We start from the raw sequence: 25960 nt of genomic DNA on the forward strand, positions 1-25960 counted from the left end.
TAAACTTCATCATCATTTGTTTTCAGAGCCTCTGAGAGGAAACTTAATTAACACCAACGTGAAAGCAGTCAGCCTGCATAGCCTTAGTACATGTGTAATTCATACTAGACTTTGAGTTGTGCAAAACTGATTGAAATTATTACCCCGGCTGTCTTTTTGTGAATATTTCTCTGAATGCTTAATTTTACAGCAATAGCTGTGTTTTATCTGTGTGTTTATTTTGCAGGAAGTTCCACAAGAAATTGGGTCAGCAGGCATGGCTGGTTGCTGCTATTACTGCCACAGAGTTTCTGATCGTTGTGAAGTACGATCCCTATACACTGACACTTTCTCTTCCTTTCTACATTACCCAGTGCTGGATCTTGGGGATTATACTTGTGCTCACCTGGACAGCCTGGCGTTTCTTCATTCGGTAAGTGGTGTTTTGACATGATACGTTAGGTCTAGCCTGGGTCTTACTGGGGAGTTCAACAGCACATCTTCAAATGTGTGCCGTCATTAGCCTTCAGTGCCTCCTGAGGATTGATTACAACTCTTTTGGATGGCTAGAGCTGCAGCAGTTTTGTGTAAGAATTATTAAATAGGGAGTTTTCTGTGCATGATCCTGGCAGTTTTCTTTCTGGATGAAGCCTCTGGTAGCTTTGGTCTTTGTGGGACTACTTGCATCAGTGTTGCTGCAGAAGCAGGTGAACAGTTAAGTGCCTGGCTGCATCTGGACTTCCTGGATGAGTGAGGATGGCAGATGAGATCAGTGGGGTGTTTTCCCTGTGCTCCGAGTTAGACAAGACTAAGATGTTTTACAGCTTCATTGGAAGAAGTCTGCTGTGTTGCAGTTGTCGGAGCTGCCCCAGCATCAGCGAGAAGTGAGCCAAGTCAAATGTGTCTGGCTTGAATGCCGCTCTGGGCAAGTAAATGAAAAGCAGCTGTGCAAGGCTGAAGGAATTACTGTAATCTATAGAGGAGGGCCTGTACAACAGCAGTGGTTGCTGCTCTTGAGCATGCTGCTGTATGCTTCTGAAAGAGGTGATAATAGCCAGACTAGTAGCAAGAAACACAAATTTCAAGTGAATCAATGCCATCAGCAATTTCAGAAATCTACAGCCAGAAGACTCAAGTGTGTTAACTTATCCCAAGGGCAGTTGCATCCAGAGCAAACTTGCCTTACAGTTTTTAGTGTCTGTTGAAATTGTTTATTTACATCACTGGTTCACATCTGTTTGTTTTTCTTTTTAGTGACATCACTTTGCGGTACAAGGAGATAAGGAGACAGAAGCAAGAGCACAAATATGAAAAGGACAAATGCTTGAGCAATGGTGATGGACACTCATCGATACTGGATGAACAAAATGGGAACAAACTAAGGGAGAGGAAACTTTGAGCAACAGACAAAGGGCTAAACAGAACTCATAGTGCTTAAGTTGGCCTGGTGGACAGTTTCAACTTTATCCTACCTAACTTGTAATTTTCATTGTTAGCTTTCCAACGTGTGAAAATCCTCTTGGGGAAAAGATGTCACTTTGACATATGCACCTTTTCTCCTCGTGTACACCTAGTCAGAGTCGGAGAAAGTCTGTGTAGAGGGAAGTCAGAATCAACACCGTTGCAACGAGATGGGATCTTCATTCAGGCGTGTTGTATGTCTTCCTTGAAAACAAGGTTTGGAGACAAGGGGCTTTAAAGCAAAGCTCAAAGGGAATCTAGCTGATCTATTTCCAGTAAACTGTGTGATTTTATTTTGGCATTTGGGCATTAGGAACGCTTTGTTTTGGAGTGCACAGATACCAGACACAGGAAATGAATTATTTTTTTTCTGCTGAAACTACCGTGAGCTGTGGAGTAAGATTGTGTAAAGTGTTCAGCCGCCGATTAACAGAACTGCAGCAAGATAAACATAAATAAACTGAAACTTGTGAACAAGTTGCATTACTTGCACAGAATGTAATACAGAACACTACTGTTACAGCCCCTGTAGTACGGGGGTTATTGCCTTTCTCTAAACTGACTTTCAACATCCTGGAGTAGCCTGCAATAGTTTTATCGTGTATCACAGCTCTAGGGAGACAGACAACTACTGCTTAGTTTTGTTTTGGTTTTGGTTTTTTTTGTCGTCTTTTTTTATTTTTTTTCCAGTCTTCATCATCTCTTAAATGCAAGGGAAGGTTGAATAAGAAAGGTCAACCTGCCTTTCCTTCACTTTGTGGAGTAAAATGTGTTACAAGCAGAAAACTGGGAGTTACTCCATCAGTCTTAAGTTATTTGCCTTATTCGCAGCTCTTTTAGTTTGCTTACCAAGAGTGTTTCGTTCTTTGTGTCTGCTGTACGGGGCATGTCAGGTTCTGCCATCCTTCAGAGCTGCCCTGTTCCTCCCAAGGTAACTCCAGGCTGAGCAATCTCCCGAGCCCAGCTGGAAAAGGTGTTCACTGCAGTCACGCACAAAAATCGCTGTTTAACATGCTGCCAGCCCTGCCAAAAGAACAAACTGAGGCAAGTGCATCTTTCTTCCCCGGGCACTGTGTAGTAGCAGAGGTCTGCAGGCTAAGCTAGGCAGCATTTTTGCTGGTGACTCAACATCTAGGAAAAGAAGTTGGAAATCTGGGCTGCATTTTTTTGGGGGGGTCATTATTCCAAAACATAGGTGCTACATTAAGCATCATTTTTGTAACCTCTGCTCTAATCCTTTGCATTGGCGTCTAAGGCACTGACATAACCGTAGCCATATCACCTTTTAAATACTGTGATCTAATCTGGTTGTTAAAGGATGTTTTTCAGGGAAGTGTTTATGCAGAAAAAAATGACATGAACACCACCAGTAGAATTTCAAGAGTGCAACTCCAAACTTTTTAAGTGGCAGGAGACTTGCAGAGCTGCTGGCTACCAAACATCTGCTTTTTTGATCCGTTTTGGTCTTGTATGTGAATGGCAACCAAAATCTGCATTTCTCCCATGTTTACAGTGACCCGTAGACTTGCCAGCTGTAAGGAATGGGCACTTGTCAGTAGGGCGGTCTTCAATTAGTCGAGCAGTTTGGTTGCATTGAAGAGCTCAACAAATGAAGCAGTTCACGGGCCAGGGGTGCCCCAGCTGCTTAGCAGACACAGAGGAGGGTGACCAATACGAGAGGTAGCGTCCGGCTTCTTTCTCGAGTATGTACAATGTACTGTGGATAGTCGCTCAACGGCTGCTCTTAAATGGTAGTATTTTGCTGCTGTGAGGTAGTGAAGAATGTATGGCTGTGTACCTAGATGCTGACAAGTTTGTAAATGGGCAGGGTGCTGAGTTGAGCAAATATTTATTTCTATGCCTTTCCACCTGGAGTCGTTCTAGTTCCAGCTTTAGACCAGTCTTACGAACTGTTAATTGATCGTTTGGTAGCTCGTACTGGCGTGTTGTGCTTGTGTAGTCCCAGCGAGCGAGGCTCAGGTCAGTGTATCTCCATTCTGTTCGTGCTGGTTAACACTGTGGCCCCCCAGCCCGATCCCTGCAATACAACCTCCGGGGTCTGTCTCGTGGTTCGGGTGGTGGCAGGCACGCCTGGGGAGGACCTGCCGTTGTACCTCCCTCCCCGCTGAGAACCTGCTTGCCTGTGTGAAACAACTGGTGAGGAATACCTCCTATTCCAGGTATTCTTCTGTATGTGTTCCCTAGTAGCGATTCTGGAGCTTTGACCTAACACATAAAACACTGACTTGTTTGTCTACATCCATCTAAACAGCTTTTATGGTTAGTCTGGATAACTGACCCAGTGTAATAAAGCGATGTTTGCTGGTGTGTTCTTTGGTACAATGTGTGTGTCCTCGTGGTTTCTCTCTCCTGTTGCCTTGCAAGTGGGACTGGGTGGGTAAAAGGACTTAGCCTGAATTTCCCCCCCCCCCCCGAAATGCTGTCCGTGGTGGGCGCTGGGCCTGAAGGTAATGAACTTGTCCAGATTTTCAGAGAAATAGGTGTTACGAGCCCTTGCTCCACTGCTGCGATACGGAAATGCTTGTTGCGGTACACTTAACGAGGGTGATCCTTCACTGTAAAGTGGACTTGGGCTATGCACAACGTGTTTAGTAACTTCATAGTCTCTGTGCTTCCCTTACAGACTCATGTCTAGCGTTGCAGGTGGGCTCTAATAGTTGCAGTCTTGCCTGGTTTTAGGAATCCTTTTGTGATCATCTATTGGAGAAGTACTCAAAAGCAAGCTCGTATGGAGAAGATGAAAGGACAGCTGATAAGCCTCACTTAAATAACATTTGGGGTGGCATAAAATGAGACCATCCCTATGGTGATGAAGGAGGCAGCAGTCTCCCATTTCTATTCGCATCAGTATCTTACCGTGTGTTTTCTTAGCTTACCTTCTTCGTCAGAAAACTAGAGCAAGAGATCTGCTCACGGTTATACCTGTGTAGAGATTTACCAAAGGTAAGTTGTTGGCTTTAAAAAGGAAAAATGCAGGGGAATGGGTGGGTGGGTGAGAGTGTGCTCAGCTAATGCTGTTGTGGATGACTTTTTTTCTTGCAAGTGACTTCTCTGTTTTGGAGGCAAGCTAGCGGGGGGCCTTGGCCCTGCTCTGAGGTGTCAGTTTGATGTCCCTCAAGCCTACCTGTGTGGAGGGTTACTTTGCTAAGATGGGATTTGAGGTTGTGGTTCCTGGTTGTCAATACTTGGGTAACCACCTTGGGGACCACCTGCCTGTCCTCTCGTTTCTGTCCCTGCTTGCACATGATGCAGCGGTGCTCCGCAGCCCTTAAGAGCCAGTTCTTCGCTTCCCCTTGCCGTATGCCTACCACGTTTGTGGGGGCTGCCACTGGGTTAGATTGCGGAGGGGCTGCCTGAACCCCCTGGTGTTGCCCAGGGAGGTGCTGACCCTGCGCCATGGCAGCTGTGCCTTTCTGGGTGAAGATTCAAGGGGAACGGCTGTTTCAGAGCACCTGAAGTTAGCAATTAGCTTCACTTAATTGTTCCAGACCGCTCTGGCAGTACCTGCTGCGTGGGCTTACAGCGAAAGGCTGCTCCCTCGGGTGGCTGGAGAACAGCTCGATGCGAGCGGGCTGGACCCTGCAGCTCTGTCACCCTGAAGCTGTGGGGCCATCTGGCCACCCTCTGTGCTCCCCACCCTGTCACTCCCCCCATCACTCCCCCCGCTGCTGGGTGGGCTCGGAGGAGGTGCTGACAGCAGCCGGGCCTGCGGAAGGAATTCTTTGCTACTTTATTTGGTTTTCTTTCCCTGTGAATTTTTTGGTCCTATTGCTGGCCTTAAAGAACCTGAATGATGCTTTTGGAATCATCAGCTTCTGACACAAGTACTGTTGGGTAGCTTTTCCAGGAGTATTTTGACCCAGACTAAGCAGTTTTCCTGCCGAGTGGGCTGGCCAAGTGAGCCCCCAGGAGCAGAAGCCGGCTGAGGTACCGCTGCTGCATCCCTGTGGTGGCAAAAAACCTGAACGAGCCCTCCTGAGGAGTGCATGGGGCACCTCACCACTGCTGACGTGCTCCTGTGTCGCTCTTGGAAGGGTTTGTTTATCAGTCTGCATCGTTGAGCCGCTGTTGTTTAATTACCCTCAGTTATCTAAGGCCTGACCTAAGTACAAGGGCGATGACAAACTCGTGCCATCTGTTAGCAATATGAAATTGATGTTTAATAGAGTAGTCGGCATCTGTATGAGGCTGGATAAACCTTCACATGCCCGAACTGGGGCCTTTGGAGAGAATCAAGACCCAGCTGAGCTCTGTCCCCTTTAAAGCAGCTCTGCGTGGTCAGCCGGCGCAATGGAGGGCCTTGGGCCGCTCCTGCAAGGGGTGCTGGAACCCCCAGCCTGCCCCATCCCTCGGGAGCGTGGTGTCTGAGCTGCTACGGGTGAGCTCTGGGGATGTGCTCTTTTTCCAACTGGTTTGTATACCTCTAGAGGAAGGGGCTGTGTTTTGGTCCCGAGTGGGCCGGGAAGCCCGATGCTCCTGGGAAGGACCCTTGGCTGCAGGATGAGGCTCCTCTCCCACCCTGGCAGCGTTTTTGGGTTACGGTCAAAACTGGGTCTGTTTTCTCCCTGAAAATTGATTCCCTGCCAGGAGAATCGTGGGACCGGCTCCCAGTGCTGGCCCTCCCTGGAGGAGCCCAGCACAGGAGCCGGAGAGCCCTGCAGCAGGGCAGCAGATGGGTGAACCGGCCCTGCTGCTGGATGTGCTGGGTTTTCCTGGGAATTAAAGGTTCTCTGGAGCATCACACTGCTCCATGGCCAGCTGAGACCGTCTTTGCTTGGGGTGCATGTGGTTCATTCCCCTGCCCAAAACTGTGATTATTCTGTTATCTCCAATTCGAGCAAAGTGAAGCTCTTGCTGTTTGAAATGATATCTTGCTCCCCTGGAAGGCTCTGCCAGCCGCGGTGGGATGGCTGGAGGCACGTCGGTGAAGCCAGGGTAAGGAACGGCAACATCTCAGTGCCCGATGCCGGAGGGTGCGTGTAGAGCTTTGGCCGATGTGCACTTAGCCACAGGCACCTGCCAGCGGGCGCTGAGCTTTCCGTTTCCCAACTGCTGAAAGGGGTTTTTGGGCCAAGTCCATGTCACATCTTGGCACTGGGAGTTTTACCTTCTGTTGCACTGAGGGAGAGGGGAACTGATGGATTTGCTTTACCGAGGCTTTGCTGGTGGAAGCCCCCAGCATGCCCAGGACCCCCGGCATTGCTCCGTGGCTGGCTGAGAGGTGGATGGAGGAGGCAGGAGGCTGCTGTTATCCCTGCCCATCCCTTGGGGAGGGCAGGGCAGCCTGGAAGCCTGCCTTGGGGACCGGTGAGGAGCCAAGGATTTGGCGCTCGGGTGAGGATCCTGACCCTGAATGGCTTTATGGTGGAGAGTGGCACTTTTGGGGGCGAGAGGAGGGGACGTGGATCCTGCTGGAGAGAAATATGAAGTTGGTCCATGGGGTGAGTGAGGGCAAGCTGGAGGTGGCAGGGGAGTGGAGGGGGCTGATGACGGGGAGGGGGTCCCTGCACAGTGGAGGGGGGATGTGAGGGGTTCCCCCCGGGCAGTGGGATGCAGGGGCGTCCTCTGGTGCAGGAGCCAAGGGTGGGGGGATGATGCTGGGAAGCAGAGCAGGGGCCGGGCTCAGCTTGCGGACCCCCAAACCCCAAGGCAGGGGAGGCAGAAGCCGTCCCCGGTTCACCCCAGCGCGGGAAGGGGTGGGGGGGTGGGAGTGGGGGGGCTGGGGGCGGTACTGCGCTCCCCCCAGCCCAGGAGGAGGCCGGGGCGGCCCCGCCCCCCCTCAAATCCATCTTTTCCCCCCAAAGTAGCGGTGAGTCGGGGGGCCTGCCGGTGCACGGGGGGGCGGCTCACCCGGCGGGGGTACGGGACACGACGCGGGGACAAGGGGGTCGTGGCCCAGCCCCGGGGGGATGCGACACGGGTGACAGCGGGGGGGGAGGGGCGCTGCCGGGCTTTGCCTTGTCCGCATGGCGTGGGGAGGGGGCTGGCAGCCTCCCGCTGCGCTGCGGGGGGGGGGGGGGGGGGGGGTTGATGGGCTGCTAAGCTTTTAGGTGTTTTGTGGTTTGTTTTTTTAATGGCAACTTCCTAAGGAAAGTCTCCAGCCTGCGGAGCTGGGTGCTCGGAGCCTGGGAGGCAAACCCGAGCGAGAGACCCCCCGCACCTCGCCCCCAGCCCCCCCGAGGCTCGGGGCCTCCCCGGCGCTGTGGCAGGAGGCGGAGGACCGTGGGGGGGCTGCGGGCGGGGGGCCGGGGAGCGGGGCGGGGGTTGCTTCTCCTCCGCTTTATCGTAGGTTAGGCCGGCTCGAAGCAAAGCCCAGCCCGGGGAAGGCGCCGCTCCCGGTGCGGAGACCGCCGGACCCGCCGCACGGGAGAGCGGGAGGTGCCGCCCGCAGCCCCCCCGGCCTCCCCCCGGCCCCGCCCCGGCGCTCCGAGGGGCCGGCGGCGGAGCCCGGTAGCCCATCCCGAGCCTCCCCCCGTCCCCTGCAGTGAGGCGTCCCAGCCTGGCCCCGTCGGCGCGGGGAGGGATGCCGTGGATCCGGGGGCCGTCCCCGCCGAACTCGGCAGCCATCGGGAACCTCCGGGAAGCGCGGGGCCGGGCCCGGCGGCTGCTGCCCCTCCGCCTGGGGTAGCCCGGCGGCGGCTGCATCCCTCTCCCCTCCGGCTGGGGCAGCCCGGCGGCTGCTGCATCCCCCTCCCCTCCGGCCCGCGGCGGGGGCGGACGCGCGGCTGCTGCTCGGCGGCCCCGGAGGCTGCGGGGGGGTCCCCGCTCTGCTCTACCGGCCCCACGGATTTTTACCTGCCCAGGTAACAGCGGCACTGGGCTGCCGAGGAGGACACCGGTTCACCGCCGGCATCGGCCCGGGGCGGGAGGGTGCGGGATGGGGCGAGGCCGGCGCCTTCGGGTGTAAATCGGGCGGAACCGGCATCTCGAGGTGCCGGTCGTGGGGCGGCGAGAACGGTGGAGGAGCAGAGCCCGCAGCTGGGTGTTCTGTCAAGTTTTAGGTGGGTGCTTATTTTTTTGGGCTAATGTGCCAGCAGCAAACTTGATCCTACTTCTCTGCCTCGCGGATCGAGGCCAGACAGAGCTCCCCGCCAGCAGGAGAGGGATGGAGCCTGGCTCGGAACGCGGGATGGGTGCGTGCGGGCAGCAGGATCGGTGCTGGAGGAGAGGAGGGGTGCTGCTGGAGGAGGGGACAGGTGCTGCTGGAGGGCTCGGCTCACCAGTGCCGGGACTTTAGCTGGGTCTCAGGCGCCTGGTGGAGCCGGGCATTGGTGTCTGGGCGAGGGCGAGAAGGAAGCGGCAAATGCGGAGACCGCTGCTGTGCTTCATAACTTGGATTGTGGCATTTTGGGATTGCAGCACGCTCTGGAGGGTGTCTGGACGGTGTGGGACTGTACCCGTGTCGGCCCAGTGCTCTGGGGCCAGCAGCCAGGGTTTCTGGGCGAGCTGTGTGGGGCCTTGGACCGTCATGATGCCAAAGCAGCAGCAAGGTGTCAACCCCCCTGTAGCCTGGGGGCAGCCCCCCCCACCTTCCAGAGGGAACACGTGGCTGCTTTGCCATTTCTCTCCCTGCATTGAGCTGTTTTATCACCCCTCCCCAAGCAAGAACAGTATCCTGAGCTCTGCAGCAGCTCACAAGGGAAATGCAGCTGCCCCGGCCCTCGGCAGGGGGATGCCGCGGCAGGTGGGGGATGCTCTGCACCCTGAGCCAGGGCTCTGCCCAGCCTCGGGGTCTCCACAGGGAAAAAGCTAGCCATCCCTGGGCTGCCGGCGGTGGGGAGTGGTGCCGGTCCCCTCCTAATCCCTCAGGTTTGACTTCCCAGGAAGGGATTTGAAAGGCAAGCCTGGGGACAACAGAGCATCCCTGTGAAACGGTTGCAGGGAAGAGCTTAGTTAACAAAAAATATATAATAAATCCCTTCCTTGAGCACTTTCACTTGCTTACTCGGGAAGGGCTGGTGCCGTTGTGCTAATAGAGGGGTACCAACCTGCTTTAGCTCTGTGCCGAGCACTGCAGTCAGTTCATGTCTCTCTGGCTGCTTAGAGCTCGTTAGAAAAGGATGTCTTTGGGGACAAAGCTTTGAAAGAAATGGAAAATGGGAAATTCTTTCTAGTTTTTGAAAGAAATGGAGAGTTTTTAAAAAGGATATTTACCCTTCTGCAGAGGAAGTTGGTCCTGAAAACTTCTGTCTTTTGTTATTAAAAAAAGCCACCAGGAAACGGGGGAAGAAATGGAGCCACCTACTTAGGCACGGTAGTTTTTCAGGACATAAAATGGGGTTTTTTGGGGTAGATCTCCATAACATTGCACTATTAAGATGTCAGTGTGGATTTCCAGAGCTAAACAGTTGAGCTCAGTCCACACATGACACGAGTTTAGCATGTTCTCAGCTAAGATATTGCTGAGTGTTTGTGCCTCGCATAGAGGTTTCTGTCTGAGGAGGGAGGCTGGGGACGTGGTGGATGTCCCAGCCCCAGCCCAGCCTCCCTGTTGTTTTGGGTTAGTGACTCAATTGCATTTAGAAAAAGACCCCTCCCGCTGTTACCCCAAGGGCAGACCGTGCGACCCTTGCAGAGGGGGCCCCCAGCCACACCAGGCTAGCGTGGCTGCTGTTTCATGCTATAATGTGCTGCGGTTTCCAGCTTTCCTATAAAAATTCAAGCCTGGGCAGTTTTTTTTTCGGGGGGGGGGGGGGGGAAGTGATCGCTCCTACAGTGCCTGAGTCTGTGAGCATCTGAGGTGAGCTGGAAGATGGTACCCAAACACCAAGTGACCGTCCATCTGAGGCAAATCCAGCTCTTTGTTGTGTGTGTTGAGTGGTGTTTGGGGCTGTGTAAGTTTTGGAGAGGGGCTGGGGGGGCTCTGGTGGGCTCGGTGGGGAGATTTCAGGTGCAGCGCTGAAGATGTGTCCCTGGGCTTGGGGTTCGGGCATTGCAGTCTGTGGAATCACATCAGCGCACCATGATCCGTGATCTCCTGGCGCAGGTCCCAGGAAGCAGGGGGGTGCCGACTCGGTGCGTGTTGGAATTCAGTGTTGGGTGTTTGCAGGGGATCCCAAACCCCCTTTGCATAGCGGGAAATAGCCGGCTTGGATAAATCCCCTTCAGCATCACATGATGTCTTTGCTGGGATCTGTCTCGGAAGAGCAGCTTCCGTTTAGGATGGATCTTGCGTACGACTCGCCTGGGAAAACCCCTTCAGAGAGAAAGGTAATCGAGCTTTCCTGCTGCAGGAATTGATTCCTGGGGAAAGGCATCATCTAAACCCTGCAGTGACCCAGAAATCGGGCTGCTCCTCCTGCATGTGGCCATGGCAGAGCCGTGGGTGCAGAGCAACCCTCGGGTGAGGCTGAGGAAAGCCATGGGAGGCAAAGATGACATTTAAACTGGCAAAGAGATTAGAAAAGCAGCAAAGGGCTAAAGGGCTCCTGGAGGGGAAGTGGCCATGCAAGGGGCATTTGAAAATGTCACCCATTAAATACTCCCAAGGTAAATCATGTGGCTCTGTGTCTCGGCGTGGCCACTCTCCTGGTTCCCGAGGGGTTTTCAGTCCCTTCTGGAGCGATTCTGTTGGCGGCTGAAACGCTTCAGTGCACGTTTGCTTGGTGCCTGGCAGAGGAGCCAAGGCCAGGAGCTGTGGAGGGGTAGCAGTGATTTAGCATCCCTGCTAAAAAAATCAAGAGGCGGCTCTTTTTTTTTTTTTATTCTCCCCCTTTGTCCTAACTCAGTGTCTCACGCCTTGCAGGCTGTCCCACTGGCAGGGAGCGTTTGCCATGGACAACGGTCACATAAGCAGATACCGCTTAAGCGGTGAGTACTGCGGAGCGAGCCGGGGCAGGGGTCTGGGGGCATGGGGCTGAGGGAATGCTGACCCTGGCTGCTGGCTGCAGGAGGAACCCTTCGCTGCACACACACACAGGGTTTGGTTTCCTAACACAGGGCTAAAGCCCTGGAACACACCAAGCTTTCTAGGTTAGGTGCTCAGCCCCAGGAGATGGGCAGGTACGGGCAGGAGGCGGGTTCCAGCTCAGCTGGGCTCTGTACCTGCAGTTATTCAGCAGCAGGTGCAATAAAGGGCTATTTCGCCCCCCGTTTGCCCCCCTGCTGCAGCAGGAGCACGTGAGCTCCTGGAGCTGGATGGTTTTCAGTGCCCAAGGAAGCCATGCCGCTTCCCCCAGCACCCTTAGCCTGGGATGCGGGGATAAATCCTAGCCCTTTGCAGACCATGAGGGGATTGGGTTGGGGTGGAGGCAGCAGGATCTGGCTTGTACCCCAAGGCTTTCACCCTCGAGATCCCTCTGTGCTGCTTGTGGCCCTCTGGAGGGATCAAAATTTAGGCACTTTGGATGCAAATAGTTGGTTCCTTCTGATACATCCCTGTGCAGGCTCCTGCTGGAGGAGGTTTGGGGACGGGGGGAGCTGCGGGTTGTCCCTCTGCTCGGATGTGATGTGGGAGTCAGCCGGGCTTGGGCTTTTTCTGGCTCTGAAGCTGCTGCTGAAGGAGGGAGCGCCACAGCGTGACGCGGGAGGACTCCCTGGCAGCACTCTGTAATGAGAAACCTTTTTTTTTTTTCCTTCCCCCCTTTTTTTGTGTTACACTGAGTGATTGGTGTTGGTTCAGTCGCTGGTGTGATGGAGGCTGGTGCAATGCAGCAACAACTGCTCAGTGTACCATCGCAGGGCTGCTGTGTCCTCTCGCTCTGCAGCCGCAAGCCTGGGCTTTCTCTTCCCTGGATCACATTAGCAGCAGTTGTGGTGGTGGTTTTTTTTCCCCTGTTTACAAAAGCTTTTTGTTAGGTTTGCTTTTTGGTTGTGTTTTTTTTTGTTTGCTTTGTTTTGTTTTGTTTTTAATCTATTTCTGGATTTTCTTGGCATCCCCAGCCCGTGGGAAGCCAGGCAGCGGTGAGGGTTTCCCTGTGGTGGAAAGGGTGATGCAGATGTGCACTGAGCACATCTGTAAGCAGGACAGATCCGTAGCTGGTGAGAGGCCCCCCTGGCACCCCTGGGGCGATGCAGCCATTCCCTGATTTTCCTTGTTTGCTGGGGATCTGGGCTGAAATACGTGTGCACTTCACCTCCCAGGAAAGCGAAGCAAGGACTCTGATTTGATTTGTTTTTATTAATATTTTTTGGCATGCAAAGCTGCTGTCTGACACAATTTGCAACCCGCCCAAGCAGGACGCTGGTTTATCCCCTCCCTCCACCCTTGGCCGACCCCATCCTCATAGCTCAGAGCTGGTTTTCTGGCACGGAAGCAGCAGAGGACGAAGCCTCTGCCCCAGGGTTGCGGTGGCTCACGGTGCCTCCTGTCCCCTCGCAGTCACCACGAGCCCGCCTCGGTGGGAGATCGGCATCTATGCCACCGGCGCCTTGGTGCTGCTGGGGGTAGCTGCCGTCAACCTCTGGAAGCTCTGGCGCTCTGGCAGCTACCCGGCACCTTCCCCCTTCCCCAACTACGACTACCGGTACCTGGAGCAAAAGTACGGGGCGGCATATTCGGACATCAAACACAAGGTAAAAGGGCAGAAAGTTTTGCTTGCCTCCTTCCCCTTTGTGACACCGAGGGGCAAAGGATGGGCTGCACCCTCTCGCGGCGGGGGAGGGCCCGGGGCAGTGACCTGGTGCTGCAGGGGGTGTGGGGGGATCGGTGCGGAGCTGGGGAGCGGTGCTGGGGGGCTGCGGGAGGCGCAGGGCTTGCTGCTGCGGCAGCTTGAGGCCACGCAGGGGCTGTAAGGTGTCCAAAAAAGCGCCGGTGAATCCCAGCTGTCCCCGGCTTCGTAGGAAGGGATGGGATATGGGATCGCATTGCCTGGTTTTCCTTTCCCTGTCTGCAGCGAGGGGTGGGCCCGGGCTCGCAGAGGGCGCTGGATAAGACGTCGCCCACCCGCAAGAGCAGCCTGCGGGCAGACGACACCTACGAGAGCATCAACGAGCTGGGGAGCCTGGAGCTGATGAGCAAAGACCTGGGCTTGGCCCCCTATGGCCCCCTGAAGAAATCCATCTCGGCTGACTCGCTCAGCTCCATCTCCTCCATCGGGAACAACTTTGGGCAGGATTTCACGGTGGGGCAGGTGGAGGTCTCCATGCAGTACGATGGGAAGGCGGCCACCTTGCACGTGACGCTGCTGCAGGGCAAGGACCTGCTGGAGAAGGAGGACGCTCGCTTCGAGTCCTGCTTCATGCGCATCAGCCTCCTCCCGGCTGAGCAGATCGTCGGCATCTCCCGGGTGAGCCGCTCGCCCCTTCGGCACGGACCCCCCGTGCCCCACCGGCACAGACCCCCATGCCCCACGTGCCTGCCACAGCTTTCGCAGCACCCCTCAGCCGAGCTGCCCCAGACAGTGGTGGGGCCTCGGGAGTAGGGGGGTCCGGACACCCTGGGGCTGGGGCGGTTGGCACGGGAATTTTGGAGCCCTGCTCAGGGGGATTTCAGCATTCTGTGGGGTAGGGGGGTCCCAGGTGGGTTTGTGCATCAGTGACCCGGCGGAGGCAGAAATTTCTCCCTCCTGATTGGGATGTGTGATGACTTTGTTGTCCCCATGCGTGGCTTGCAGCGAGTTATTCTGCCTGACCTCCCCTGCTCTGGCAGCTGGGGGTGCTGCAGAAGGTGGAGGACATGGTCTGGGGGGGTGGGGTGGGGAGAGACGGCGTTTTGGGTGCGCGCTGCTGGTGTCATGCCGTGTCCCCGCGCACTCGGTTCACCCTGACGAAGCCCGAGCGTGGCAGCCGTGGTGCTTTCCCTCCCCGTGCGGGATGCGGTGGGTGAAGAGCTGGGTGGCTGCAGCAGCAGAGCCAGAACCAGGGGTGGTTTTGGGGTGAAGCCTCCCTTTTTTATATGCCCCAAAACTGCTCTCGGAAAGTAGGAGCCTCAGTATTCTTTCAGGAGCTGCTTTGTGCAAAGCTCAGGGTCAGCCAGTTTGACTTAATCAGGATATTCTGGAAAGGAGCAGAAAGCTTCATCCCACTAAAGGAACCTTTCCAGAGGGGTGGAGGTGCCATTCCGGCACGCACAAACCCACTGCCTTTGAAATATTTTCACAGTGCCCTTTTAAGACCATTTTTTCCATCCGAAGATCAGGCTCTTTATTTATACCCTGGAGATATTTATTATTTAGCATCATTATTTATAATTCACCAGCGCTGCTTACCCTCTTTTTGCTGTCCTGAGACAAGTCACAAAGACACATTCGGTTCTTTTCCTTTAATGCTTTGCGGTACTTTACGGTTTGGGTTTTTTTAAAATAGCAGCTAACGTTTCTGTTGTGCCTTTCAACCAGAGATCCCAAAATACCATGTCGGCTGCAGACAGTCAGTCACCAGTGCTCTAAAGCAGGCAGCTGCAAATCTTTTCCTGTAGAGGTACTTCAGTTCCCCCAGGGACCTGGGAAGTCAGTGGTATCCGATGGGAGAGCAGGGGACTGCTGCGCTGGGAAGGGGGTGATGGAAGGTACCTCGTGAGCTGCTTAGTGTCCTTCATCCCAGGGATGGAGCGCATCTAGATGAAGAGAGACAGATGTCAGAAAGTCCTTGGGAGGAGATGACCCGTCTCCCCACTGCTGCTGAGGAGTCTGGGTGGCTCTTGGGGTGATGAAGCCCAGTGGGTTCAGGGCTGAGCCCCCCGGTCCTGCAGTGGGATCCCTTTTCCACCACAGCACCCAGCTTTGGATGGGTCCCGGGGAGCTGGTGGCTCCGCTCTGCTCTGCGCCATCCAAGGCTGCGCCTTTCCATCCCCTGGGAGCACTGGGCCTCCTTTTAGGACAAAACCTCCTGACTTGTGGGTGGTACCTTGGATGCCGAAATAAATGGGGCTGGAGTAGGGGGAAAATGGTCTCTAAAGCCATGATTTCAGAGCAGTTGCCCCCACCAGCTCTTTGGGACCAGGTAGCAACCAGGACCCTGCAGGATGGGGCCCTGGGGAGTTGCTGCTGCGTTTGCTCTGAGTAAACACCGTGACATAGAGATGATGTCTGGCAAAAAACGTCGTCTCTGTATGGCACGTTTAGGGGTTGCGAAGCCCATCAGCTCCAGCTTGGAGAGGGGCTGGGGGCTACACCCCTCAGCCAAATCCTGTAGCCTGGAGTGGCCAAGCCAGCCACATATCCAAGCTCCCAGGGTGCTGGGATGCCCAGCTCTTGCATCTGAGAGCACCAGACCAGCCTTAATTTTTTAATTGAAATAATTAATGGGCAATGGGGCAAGTCACAGCCCCTGTTTTCTACTCCAATACCTGAGCAGCTCCTGTGGTCAGATGGGAAATAACTTTTGTCCCCATTGGGGCTGGGAGCCTTCAGCTCCTTTGGGCTGGGGGATGCTCTGCCCTTGCCACCCCAAAGCCACACGTTGTTCACAGTTCGGAGAGAAATGGGGTAGTTCTTGGATGCAGCCCCAAAACCTGGTGGGTATCAAGGCAAAAACCCCCCCCCCCCATCCCTGCGGCAGATTCAGCGGAGCGCCTACGCTGTGGCCTTTGACGAGCGCTTCTCCATCCCACTGGACCCAGCAGCGCTGGAGGAGAACAGTCTGCGTTTCTCCGTCTTCGGCATCGATGAGGATGAGAGGAACGTCAGCACCGGCGTGGCTGAGCTCAAGCTCTCTGACCTGGACCTGGCCACGCGGCCCTTCAATGCCTGGCTCTACCTGCAGGACATGAACAAGGTGAGCAGGGGGGTATTGTCCATCTTCCACCCAGGTTTTTTGAGGGTTTCTCCTCCCTGTCAGGCTGGGGTCAATGGGTGATGGGATGTTGTGTCCTGCAGGCAGTGGACACGGTGGGGGAGATCCTGCTGTCCCTGAGCTACCTGCCCACGGCAGAGCGCTTGACAGTGGTGGTGGTCAAAGCCAAGAACCTCGTGTGGACCAACGGCAAAGTGACTGCAGGTGAGTGGCGGGTGCTGGGTGGGTGCAGGGGTCCCTCTGTTTTGTGTGGGCTGGAGGTGGCTTTCATTCATGTTCATCCTGCTACGCTACATGGGTATCTTTGGAGTGACTCCCATTGAGGACAGACCCGACCAGGAAGGTCCACCAGAGGGTTTCTCCGACTTGGTCCAGCTCGCAGGGGAAACACGTTACTGACCCTGGGGTTTTTCTCTCCCTGAGCAGATCCCTTCGTCAAGGTGTACCTGCTGCAGGACGGGAGGAAGATCAGCAAGAAGAAGACGGCAGTGAAGAGAGATGATACCAACCCCGTATTCAATGAGGCCATGATTTTCTCGGTGCCAGCCATCGTGCTCCAGGTTTGTCCTGGCTCAAGGGGGCAAGTCCCAGCCTGGGGGGACACATCCCATCGCTCCAGATCCCCAAATCCCTGCGCTAGTGAGGACTTCCTGGGGTGTGAGGGGTTCTGGGGCAATCGTAGGAGCTGTGGGTTGGGGGCCATATATGTGCATATATGGTTCAGGGCAATGTATACATGGGGTAGGGGTGCAGGGAGATGTGTATGTATGGGGGATGTATATGTATGGGGTATGGCCGTTGGTGGGTTGTATGTGTGGGTTGAGGGATATAGGGGGATGCATGTGTATAGGGTATGACTCTGTAAGTGGATGGGTGCATATGCGGGTTTAGGGGACGTGGGGAAAGTAGGGGGATGTGTAAGTTTGGGGGGCATAGGAGGATGTATATATACAGGGCATGGCTGTGTAAGGGGATAAGCATATATAGTCTCCAGGTCTGGGGGGTGGGTATGGGGGATGTGTCTGACGGGTGGGGTGTAGAGGGATGGGTATGTGTGGGGTGTAGCTGTGCTGGTGGATGTGTATTTCTGGGGTGGGGGATGTAGGGGAGGTGTACGTAGGGGTGAGTGTTGGGGGGTACGTCTGTGTGCGCGTGGCTGGCTGGGGTGGGTGCGGGGGGGGTGGGTGCACGGCGGGGGGCAGCGCTAGCCATGCACTGACGGCTCTGTGCTGAGCCCTGCTGATGGCCTTGTGCTCCCTGACAGGAGCTGTCCCTGCGGGTGACGGTGGCAGAGTGTGGCGAGGACGGCCGTGCCGACAACACGGGCCACGTCCTCATCGGCCCGGCGGCCAGCGGGATGGGCATCACGCACTGGAACCAGATGCTGGCCACGCTGAGGAAGCCCGTCTCCATGTGGCACCCGCTCCGGCGGAACTAGGTGCTGGCGGGGGAGCCCGTCGTGCCCCCGGGATCCTGCACCCCAACACCGGCTCTGCCCTGGGGACAGCGGGCAGAGGGGGGCTCTGCCTGGCCGGTGGCTCGGCCGGGGGCTGCCACAGTGGGGCAGGGGCTGAGCGGGACTTGGCAGAGCTAAAGGCAGAGGGGCCGGGGCGCCTTGCTGCTGAAACACCGAGGGGACGGAGCGACTCCTTGGCTGTGTCTCTCCCCATGGGGGTCGCCCTCACGTGCGCTGGGGGCCAAGAACAGACGTGCCGAGGAAGGAGCCCCCACTTCAGATGGACCCAAACCACTGCCCGGCCGCCAGCCGGGCTCCCAAGCCTCTCATGTGCTCCCCAGCTGCCCCCGAATCGGTGGTGCCCTTGAACGTGGACCCCAAGGGCTGCCCGGGGGTGGGTGGATTTCTTTGGAAGGTGGTTTTTGGTCAAAAGAGGAGGGAAAATGGAGGGGGGGTTGATAAAGTGCCAGCATGGCGTGGTTTCTTTTGGCACGTGTGGATTTTCTGTTGGATTTCAGAGGGATTTGTGTGTGCTGCAGCAGGGCTGAAATGTTTCCAGTGAGAATGGAAAAAGGGAGAAGTAACAGCGGAAAAAGCAATTGTTGTTCCACCTTTTCTTCGAGCAGAGGAGATCTCTGCCCATCTCTGCTGGCTGCAGAGGGGTGGCTGGACTTGATAAGTGGTTTTTCAACCACTTTGGTTTGAGGTCAGATCCACGCTGAGCCACCCCCTAAAGGTCCAGCGTGATGGGGGTCAGCCCAGCCCCTTTTCCCAGCCAGACTAACCCTCGGGGCTGCTCGAAACGGCACCGCAAACTCCTGCTCTTCCGTGCATACCTTGCACTGAGGGTTCTATCTTACAGCCCCTTGTCCTGGAGTCGTGCTTTGGCGTGCTCCTCCCAAAGCTCACTCTTTCTGTCTGAAGCCTGGGTGCAGAGGGGAACACTCTGGTCCTGTGACCAAAGGCAGGCAGGAGAGACTCCAAATTTCCTAATTTTTAAGCCCAACTCCTGTTTCAGGGGGAAGGAAGGGGAAAAATCTGTTTGAATCCTGTCTGCTCATGGGCTGCCGGCCCAAACAATGACCAGCCCCTGGGCGAAGTTCGGGGTTTTTTAGGAGCTGATGCCGACTCTTTTCTGGAGGGTGACAGATGGAGGGCTGTGATGGAGCTCCTCCGTGGCACGGGCTGGTGGGCAGAGGATACCCTGGGGACACAGCCCTCGCTTGCACTGCAGCCTCAGCTCTTCTCTGCCTGCAGCACGCTGGCGGCAAGCCTGGCCGGGAAATCTGGGGGTGTCTGGGGCTGTTCGCCAGGAAGCCAAGTGCCACAGGTGAGCATGGTCAGGGATGTGGCTGCTTGAATGATTTGAGCAGGGGAAAAAAAAAAAAAAGTGTGAATGAGCCATTTATCCCTGATTGAAGATAACACCGTGGTGGTACCCTGAGCTGGCAGTGGTTTTCCTTTCTTTCATCTGTTTTCTCTATGACCTTCAGTCTGGGACAAGGCTGCGATTCCTCTGTTGCACCTTCCCCCCCCCGCAGCCCCTCGCAGGCACCGCACTGGCTCTTTCCCCCGTATACACGCAGCACCACTTGCTGATGCACAGATTTTCTTCTCCCACACTGTCTCTTCCTCCTCCCCACCTTTCCCTCCAGGAGCCCTGATGTCCCATCTGCTGCCAGGCGAGCTGGTGCCATCCCTCCGTGGGCTGACGCACAGCCGGCTCTGAGGATGGCGGCACGAGCCAAGGCGATGCTCAGAGCCGTGGTAGCTGCAGCCAGGCTGGGTATGCCCGGGACTGGGGCTGCAAGCGGAGGGGTTTTTTATAAAGGATATAGTTTATTGAAGGAGAAGGAAGGTTTTTTTGGAAGGTGATCACAGCCAGTAGTAACAGGCACTGAGGTCTGGGGGAAAATTTTGCACGTTAGCTACCTCAGCTAATGAGGGAAGAGAGAGACATAGAAATGCCTGGCTATCTTGCAGCCCCTGCAAGCTGCTGAGCCTTTGGTCAGGATAAGAGCAGTGCCTTCCCCTGGTGCTGAAATCACCGGTGGGCAAGAGCTGTGATGGTCAGCCCCAAAATAATGGGGCACATGTGGTTTGGTGCTTTTTATTGTGCCTCTCTCCAGCCATTCCTCTGTGGGGGCATCTCAGCACCTTCTCCTGCATGCTGGGGGCCTGACCCTGGGAACAGAAAGTGGCTGCTTGAGCAGTTCATTAGGGGATGGTGGATGCTGCACGATGCATCAGTACCCGCTTGGAGCCACTGAGGAGGGCAGGGGGCTCTGGGTGGGTGGAGAGATGCTTTGGAGATGAGGATCAACAGGCAGAAAACAATGTGGACTGCAGGAGCAGGGAAGAAGTCTGGGAGGGAGAGGTGACGCCGAATGGAGGCTCCCTCCTGCCTGGGAGGGCTGCACAAAGCTCGCATGGCCGTACCCAGCCTTCGCCGCTGTGTGCTCATGGATGTTGGCCTCCAAGGAGCTTTGCAGGAAGGGCAGGAGAGGGGGGAAAGCCCGCCTGGCCTCAGCAGGTGTGGGAAGTGCCGGGGAAGGGAGCAGCACAGAGCCGCCGCCGAGGGGATGGTGAGCGGAGACCGCCTGTGGCAGCTTGCCCGGAGCAGCGGGCTGGTGCTTCGGAGCAGCTCGCCGTGGTGCCGGTAAGGTCACGACTTGAGGCCTCTCCATCCCCACACAGCCCTGGAGCAGGGTTAAACCCTGCATGGGCCACATCCTGCAGTGGGGCTGTGCCTGAACGTGGGAGCCCCTCTGCATGGCGGGGAGGGGATGCAGCCGGGCTCCACCTGCTCCCGAAGGGCAGCCAGAGGCTTGGGGTCCCGCTGGCTGCTGTGTGGACACGCCAGTCCACTCCAGCTCTGGGCTGGGAGCATTGCTGGGCTGGGAAAAGAGAGCTGGAGGCACCCGTTTCCTCAGCTGTCCTCCCTGGAGGCCAGGGGCACCTGCGGTTTTCAGTTCCTCTCGTGTTCCTGCTCAGGCAGCAGGGAAAAATCACAGTGACAGCCGATTGCTTTACGTGTTTTAATATCCGTCTTTACTGGCATTTTCCAGCCTCTCTGTATATGTCCATTACTTTGTCAGTAAGGATAACCAGGACACACAAAACTGCTCTCCTTCCTCTGTCTCAGCTCTGCGGTTTAGGGAAGCCCAGCAACTCTTTATTGGGGCACGCTGGCTCCAAGCTGTCTACCACCCAAAAATAAGAGCTCACGCTTTCCTCTGGGGCTCAGCACAGCCCCGGAGCTTTAATGGCACCTTTGGTTTATGTAGTCTGACCTGTGATTTCAAGGTTAACAAAGAAGTATGCAGGTCCTTCATTTCTCCTTGTCTTTCTTTTTGCCCTTTCTCTGGCCGGTCAGTTCACTGAGCTTCTTGTCCAGGCGCCGCTGGAGCTGGGCTCTCTTGGCTGGGTCCAGGGACTTGTCTTTGGAGCCGCTCCCAGGATAGAGAACCCCTTCCCTGCTGATCCTCTGCCGTGCCTGCGCCTTGGCCTTCTCCCCACAGCCATGAACCTGGTGGAGAGAGAACAGGGGCACTGATCGCATGCATAGGAATTGGGCAATTTTATTCCCAGAGCCTGGAATTCCTCTTCCACCTGCTTCACACCTCCCTAAAACGGTCTCTCATTTTTTATAGCTCCTCTAACAAAAACCAAAACATAGAAGTAATTTTTCTCCTGGAATCTGCACAGCAGGTAAATCATTCTTTTGGATGGTTTAAGTGCCTCCTTCCAAAACTTTAAACATCTGGGGAAAACCTCACACTTGCCATGTGAACAGCTGGATCTTTTACGGTTTTCACAGGAGAGCTAGAAATAAAACTGAGCTCCTGATGATGTTCTCTGCTAATACAGTATGACTTGGGGGGAAAAAGGAGTGAAACGGGAAAGGTAACTTGGGAAATAAGAGACCTTTTTAGCCATATATCTGCTTCTTTAATGTAATTAGATCTGTCTTCTGTACTGGAATGAAAAAAAAGCTTCATAATCCTAATTTTGTGCATGCAAACCTTTTCTAAAACCAGTCTGCGCTGAAGCCCAGGCTGCATTTAAGGTGTATTAACCAAAGTTCAATACCATCCTGAATCATTTCCACCAGGTCTACATCTGACAGCCTAAAAATTTACCCCTTCTGCTTGGTCTGTCCCAGAGTCATTTGCTGTTTTCACAAACATAAGCTGACCTGAGGATCCCAGCCCATTCTCCCAAGGCCGTGATAAACCTTCCTGTCCCTGTTAGCGCTGCCGGAGCAGGCTGTCGATGGCCGGGAATAGCCGCGCGCAGCACCTGGCACACGGCTCCTTGCCAGGACCAAGATTCCTGAGCCTGCTGGCCAACTGAGCCAGCCGTAGCCAACACACCCTCCAGTTAACTTTGAAACGGGCAGTATCAGTAGGTGCTGGAGCACAGGTTGAACATCGTTCTGTGGGCTCCACTGTGCCGTACTGGATGGGGAGGGGTTCAGCAGCTGGGGGCTGCTAAAGGGGTGACATGAGCTCTTGCTGAACTGGGACCCTCCATACACAGAGGCTCCAGCCCCTTTGAGATGGCTCCAGGTATGCGCTAGCTCCTCTCAGGGCCAGGCATGGGTAGGAGGTCCCAGGCTATTTCACATCAAAACCTGATAACGTCTGGAGAAAGGGCTGAACTTGAAAAAGCAAGAAACATTCATTGACACGGATTGCATCTTTCCAATTGTTTCTTGCTGGAGTCCTTATCACAAATCAGCAGGGAGAGGTGATTCTGCAGGAAATAAATTTATATCCCAACTGGATTGTGAATGACTGTAAATACAACTATTCTTTGCCATGGAAACAGATAGCACTCGACAAGGGGAAAATCTATGCTGAGGATTTATAGGTTAGCTTGCTAAATGTTAAGCTCTGGGAGGCTCCACACGGTGAAAAGCTACGCCTGGGTGATGCAGGATAAGAGACGAGGGGCACAGGAGGCTGTGGCTGAACAGAAAATCATCACCTCTCAGCCCACATACTTGTCACAGCCACCACCCAGCCATGTCGGCTCTGCCCACAGCACTGGAACGGTGAGGGCAGCTTACCATGAAACCACACTGCCAACCCTGAAGGCTTAAACCGACCTGCCTGCCTGCACACCTGAACAGAAAGACGAAGCCTGACACCAGTTTAACCCTGTTTCCTTCCTTCCCAGATCTGGGGAGGAAAGGGCTGTCAAGCAGCTATGGAAGAACAGCAAGGAAGAAGCTGTTGGTTCAGTGGCCATCCCCCACGGAGGTGCAGGACATTACGGGGCTGCACAGATGCCTGCTCGAGAGTCCTCCAGCACAAGAATGAATAGGGGAGGTTGAGGGTCTGCTGTCACTCAGGTATGGATGGGAGCTAAAGCTGAGGCTGCACAGTGTGGAGCAACTCGGTTCCAGGCCAGTAAGGCACTTAAGGAAATGCCTAATTGCTATCAAGGCACGCAGCGCTGCTCCGTGCAGGCTCAGGCCTTGACTTGTCCCCAGGCTGCAGAGGGAATCTGCAAAGAGCTAGGAGCTGGGTCCAGGCTCCCTCAAGTCACTGCCTTGAGCTCACGCCTCTTTCATTTCTCCTCTCTGCCTTGCTTTATCTGCGTGACCCGAGAGTGTAAATGCCAGAGAATGGTAAAGAAGGGCACAAAGCAAGAGAGGAAAAAAGAAAAAGCTCTCGGGAGGAGGTGTGCAGAGCCCAGGAGTTAATGCCTGGCACCCCTTTCTACCTGTAGTTCTAGCAAAAGCTCGACAAAGAGGTTTCCACTTCAAACTCCTTGCAAGGAAATCCTGTCTGGAGGGCTCGACGGGGAAAATTCCCACATTAAACCCATGCTGCTTGGGTCCTGCTCCCCTCCAGCCCCCTCAGTGCTCAACCCGCTGGGCAGGCTGCCTGGCCCCATACGTACCTCCGGGATGTGATGGCTGAGGCAGTAGCGTCTGTTGCAGTGGAGGCAAAGCTGTCCCAGGGTTGTAATGCTGGCTTTGCAGCAGGGGAAGCCACATGTGTTGTCAGCTTTAATGGCAGCAGAGATCAGAGCGTCGATATCTTCTTCTGCCACACCGTCTGCTCTACTCTTAGCTGCTGCCTTTCCTGGGGAGAAGACAGGGGAAGAGACCTGGCCATTTAACCACCTGCTTAGAAGCTGAAAACAAACCCAAGCAGCCTGCAGCTACAGCCTGGGCTAGTGAGAAGCAGCCCTGGTCCGGGGAGTCACTGTTTGCAGCGACTGGGATTTCAGGGGGCTGGAGAAGAGGAAGAGACCATCCTCTGGCAGACAGGATGGCAGCTTCTAGCTGTTTTCCCCTGCCTCTGCATTTAGGAGGCAGCCACATCCTTCAGTGTGGACCAGGTACTCCTCTTCCTCTCCCTACATTCAGGAGCTTCCAATCTAACTCCTAAGCCTCTCTTCCTGGGAAAGGGTCCCCAGTGTTCTTCTTTTGACTTAAGAAATGTGCCTCCAGGCATTCAAAACCCCTCTGCCCCAGAAGCCGCAGCCAACTGATGCACGTTCCTGCCAGTTCTCACATCTCTGCAGTGACAAGCATCAAGAGCTTTCCAAAAGCCACGTCCCATGCTCCACACACATGTACAAAAAATCCTCAAGGCCTGGAGGCAAAAACACAGCAATTAAACAGCACGATCCATTCAAGGAAGTGCTGGTTATATGAAGAGAGTGACCTACCTTTGGCTTCGCATTTGTCTTTTTTCCTGCTGCTGCCCTGAAGGCAGGCACTGGGCTCCTGAGCCTTCCTCGTTGCCTCCTCCTGCCTGGCTTTCTCTCTCTGAACCCTCTCCAAGTGCAGGCTTTTCAGGTCCACTTTCCCTGAGCCCTTGCTGCTTCCTCCTGGCTCAGGGGGGACAGGAGTTTCCCTGCTGGGATGTTGCGGCTGAGGAAGGGGGAGCTGCTTGCTGGGGGGGGCGGCTGCAGGTAGCAAAGGCTTGGCAGGCTCTTTCTTGCAAACGCTGATGTACCGGTCCCTCCCTTCCCCGGTGCTCACGTGCTGCAGCCCGTACTCCTCTGCCATTAGGTGAACCAGCATCCGATCGTGAGAACTGAGCGATGGGGGGAAGTCCAAACGCATCTCGCTGCTCTCCAGGAAGGCCACCAGCATAGCCTTGAATCTGCTGGCACTGTCTTTTGTCCCTGGGCTCTCTCTCTCAGGACCGCTTGTGTTTGGGCAGAAACGTGCTTCTGGCTTCTGACACGTTGGTTTGGTTCCTGCTGCTTTGGGTTTCCTCCCTGGAGGCAGCTGTGGTTTGGGGCCAGGTGCTGCAGAAAGCTTTGCACCTTGCTGCCGCTCGCTGCGGCCCTCCTGGGTGTAATTTTCAGGCACGAGGTCATCGAGGTACTCGAAGGCTGTCCGTACCTCCCCGTGCTGGCTGAAATAATCCACCAGCCGCTTCAGAAAGGCTTGGTTGCTGACAGTGCGGGTGTCACAGATGACAGCCACGTGGCGCCGGGCGCGGGTCACCGCTACGTTTATCCGCCGGTCTTCTGCAAGAAAGCCCACCTCACCTGCGAGAAAGAAACGAAACAGGTGCAGGACTGTCAGTGGGTGCAGGGTTGGCTCCAGGTTTAGATTTGGCCCAAATGTTTGAAGGGTTGCTTGGCTGGAGGGTGGGAGTCAGTTTCCTGGGCTTTGGTCCCTGACTCACGCTGTTACCTTCACCTTTCTAGCTCTGTTTTACCACCTGCAAGCCAGAGCTAGGGCTCCTCACCCAGCTCCTGGGGTCGGGAGGAGGACGTATGGCACGTGGAGAGAAGTAGTACTTTCTGGGTGGCCCCCAACACAAGGTCGAGCTGGGACCTGGGAGCAAAAGCAATATGGAACAATGTGGAAAAGGCTCACCTTGCGACAGAAGACGAAGTGCAAGTAAAGAAATACACCCTGTCCTATACAACTGCCCTGACCCGCCCCCCAGCTTGTCAGGTTTAAGGTAACAGCCATTTAGGCAACTCTGCAAGGTTTGCTTCTGCTCTCTGGCTATTTTCTCAAAGAAAAGCAGTAAGAGCTAGCAAGTGCCAAGATGACTCAGTGAAGATCAGCTAGCGAGAAGGGTAGTGTGGGCGGCTTTTGAGTTTCCAGCTCCTGGGGATAAAGAGGAGGCCAGTCGGGAAGAAATTAATGTCTCTGCTGGTGTGGTGACCAGCCTGGCTCTGTTTCTGCCTTGTCTTGCCGTGGCTGAGCAGTCTGGTTTGCACTGCTTTTGAGGAACAGGGTGTGGGTGATCCCCTCTTTGTGCTCTGCAGCTTAGAGAACTTTCTAGTTTCTCTGATGTGGTTTCACCTGGCTGCAGGAGGCAAGCCTAACTTCTGTGATCCAGCAAGAGTGTTTCCTGCTGGAATGGGAAGGGCTGCAGA

General features: G+C 55.2%; 3 protein-coding genes across 10 annotated transcripts in view; 2 read left to right on the forward strand and 1 right to left on the reverse strand.

Annotated features, from left to right (window-relative positions):
- The window catches only part of PTDSS2 (phosphatidylserine synthase 2), a 44548-nt gene extending 40765 nt beyond the window's left edge, over positions 1 to 3783 (forward strand). For all 5 annotated transcript variants that reach the window (XM_055722271.1, XM_055722270.1, XM_055722269.1 and 2 more), the window contains 2 exons: positions 227 to 412; positions 1234 to 3783. In XM_055722271.1, coding sequence (XP_055578246.1) covers positions 227 to 412; positions 1234 to 1236 — 189 coding nt within the window. In that variant the 3' untranslated portion in view covers positions 1237 to 3783. The remainder of the gene's footprint in view (positions 1 to 226; positions 413 to 1233) is intronic.
- Positions 3784 to 6304: 2521 nt separating this feature from the next.
- On the forward strand, positions 6305 to 18296 carry SYT12 (synaptotagmin 12). Of its 3 annotated transcripts, none has more exons than XM_055721799.1 (8): positions 6305 to 6396; positions 11207 to 11271; positions 12782 to 12975; positions 13296 to 13688; positions 15901 to 16116; positions 16218 to 16338; positions 16561 to 16694; positions 17399 to 18296. In XM_055721799.1, the coding sequence occupies exons 1-8, from the start codon at positions 6368 to 6370 to the stop codon at positions 17570 to 17572; spliced, it is 1326 nt and encodes a 441-aa protein (XP_055577774.1). In that variant the 5' UTR covers positions 6305 to 6367; the 3' UTR covers positions 17573 to 18296. The 3 variants fall into 3 exon arrangements, with proteins under 3 accessions (XP_055577774.1, XP_055577775.1, XP_055577776.1); XM_055721800.1 differs by lacking the exon at positions 6305 to 6396 and adding an exon at positions 7783 to 8264 and having other exon boundaries at positions 17399 to 18295; XM_055721801.1 differs by lacking the exon at positions 6305 to 6396 and adding an exon at positions 8386 to 10671 and having other exon boundaries at positions 17399 to 18295.
- A 2318-nt stretch (positions 18297 to 20614) lies between these two features.
- The window catches only part of IGHMBP2 (immunoglobulin mu DNA binding protein 2), a 43497-nt gene continuing 38151 nt past the window's right edge, over positions 20615 to 25960 (reverse strand). For both annotated transcript variants that reach the window (XM_027813719.2, XM_005445067.4), the window contains exons 13-15: positions 24281 to 25114; positions 23504 to 23688; positions 20615 to 21119 (exon numbers count right to left, since the gene is read on the reverse strand). In XM_027813719.2, the coding sequence (XP_027669520.1) occupies positions 20922 to 21119; positions 23504 to 23688; positions 24281 to 25114 (1217 nt within the window). In that variant the 3' untranslated portion in view covers positions 20615 to 20921. The remainder of the gene's footprint in view (positions 21120 to 23503; positions 23689 to 24280; positions 25115 to 25960) is intronic.

This window comes from Falco cherrug, chromosome 10 (assembly GCF_023634085.1).
Source record: "Falco cherrug isolate bFalChe1 chromosome 10, bFalChe1.pri, whole genome shotgun sequence".
In the NCBI taxonomy this organism is placed as follows: domain Eukaryota; kingdom Metazoa; phylum Chordata; class Aves; order Falconiformes; family Falconidae; genus Falco; species Falco cherrug.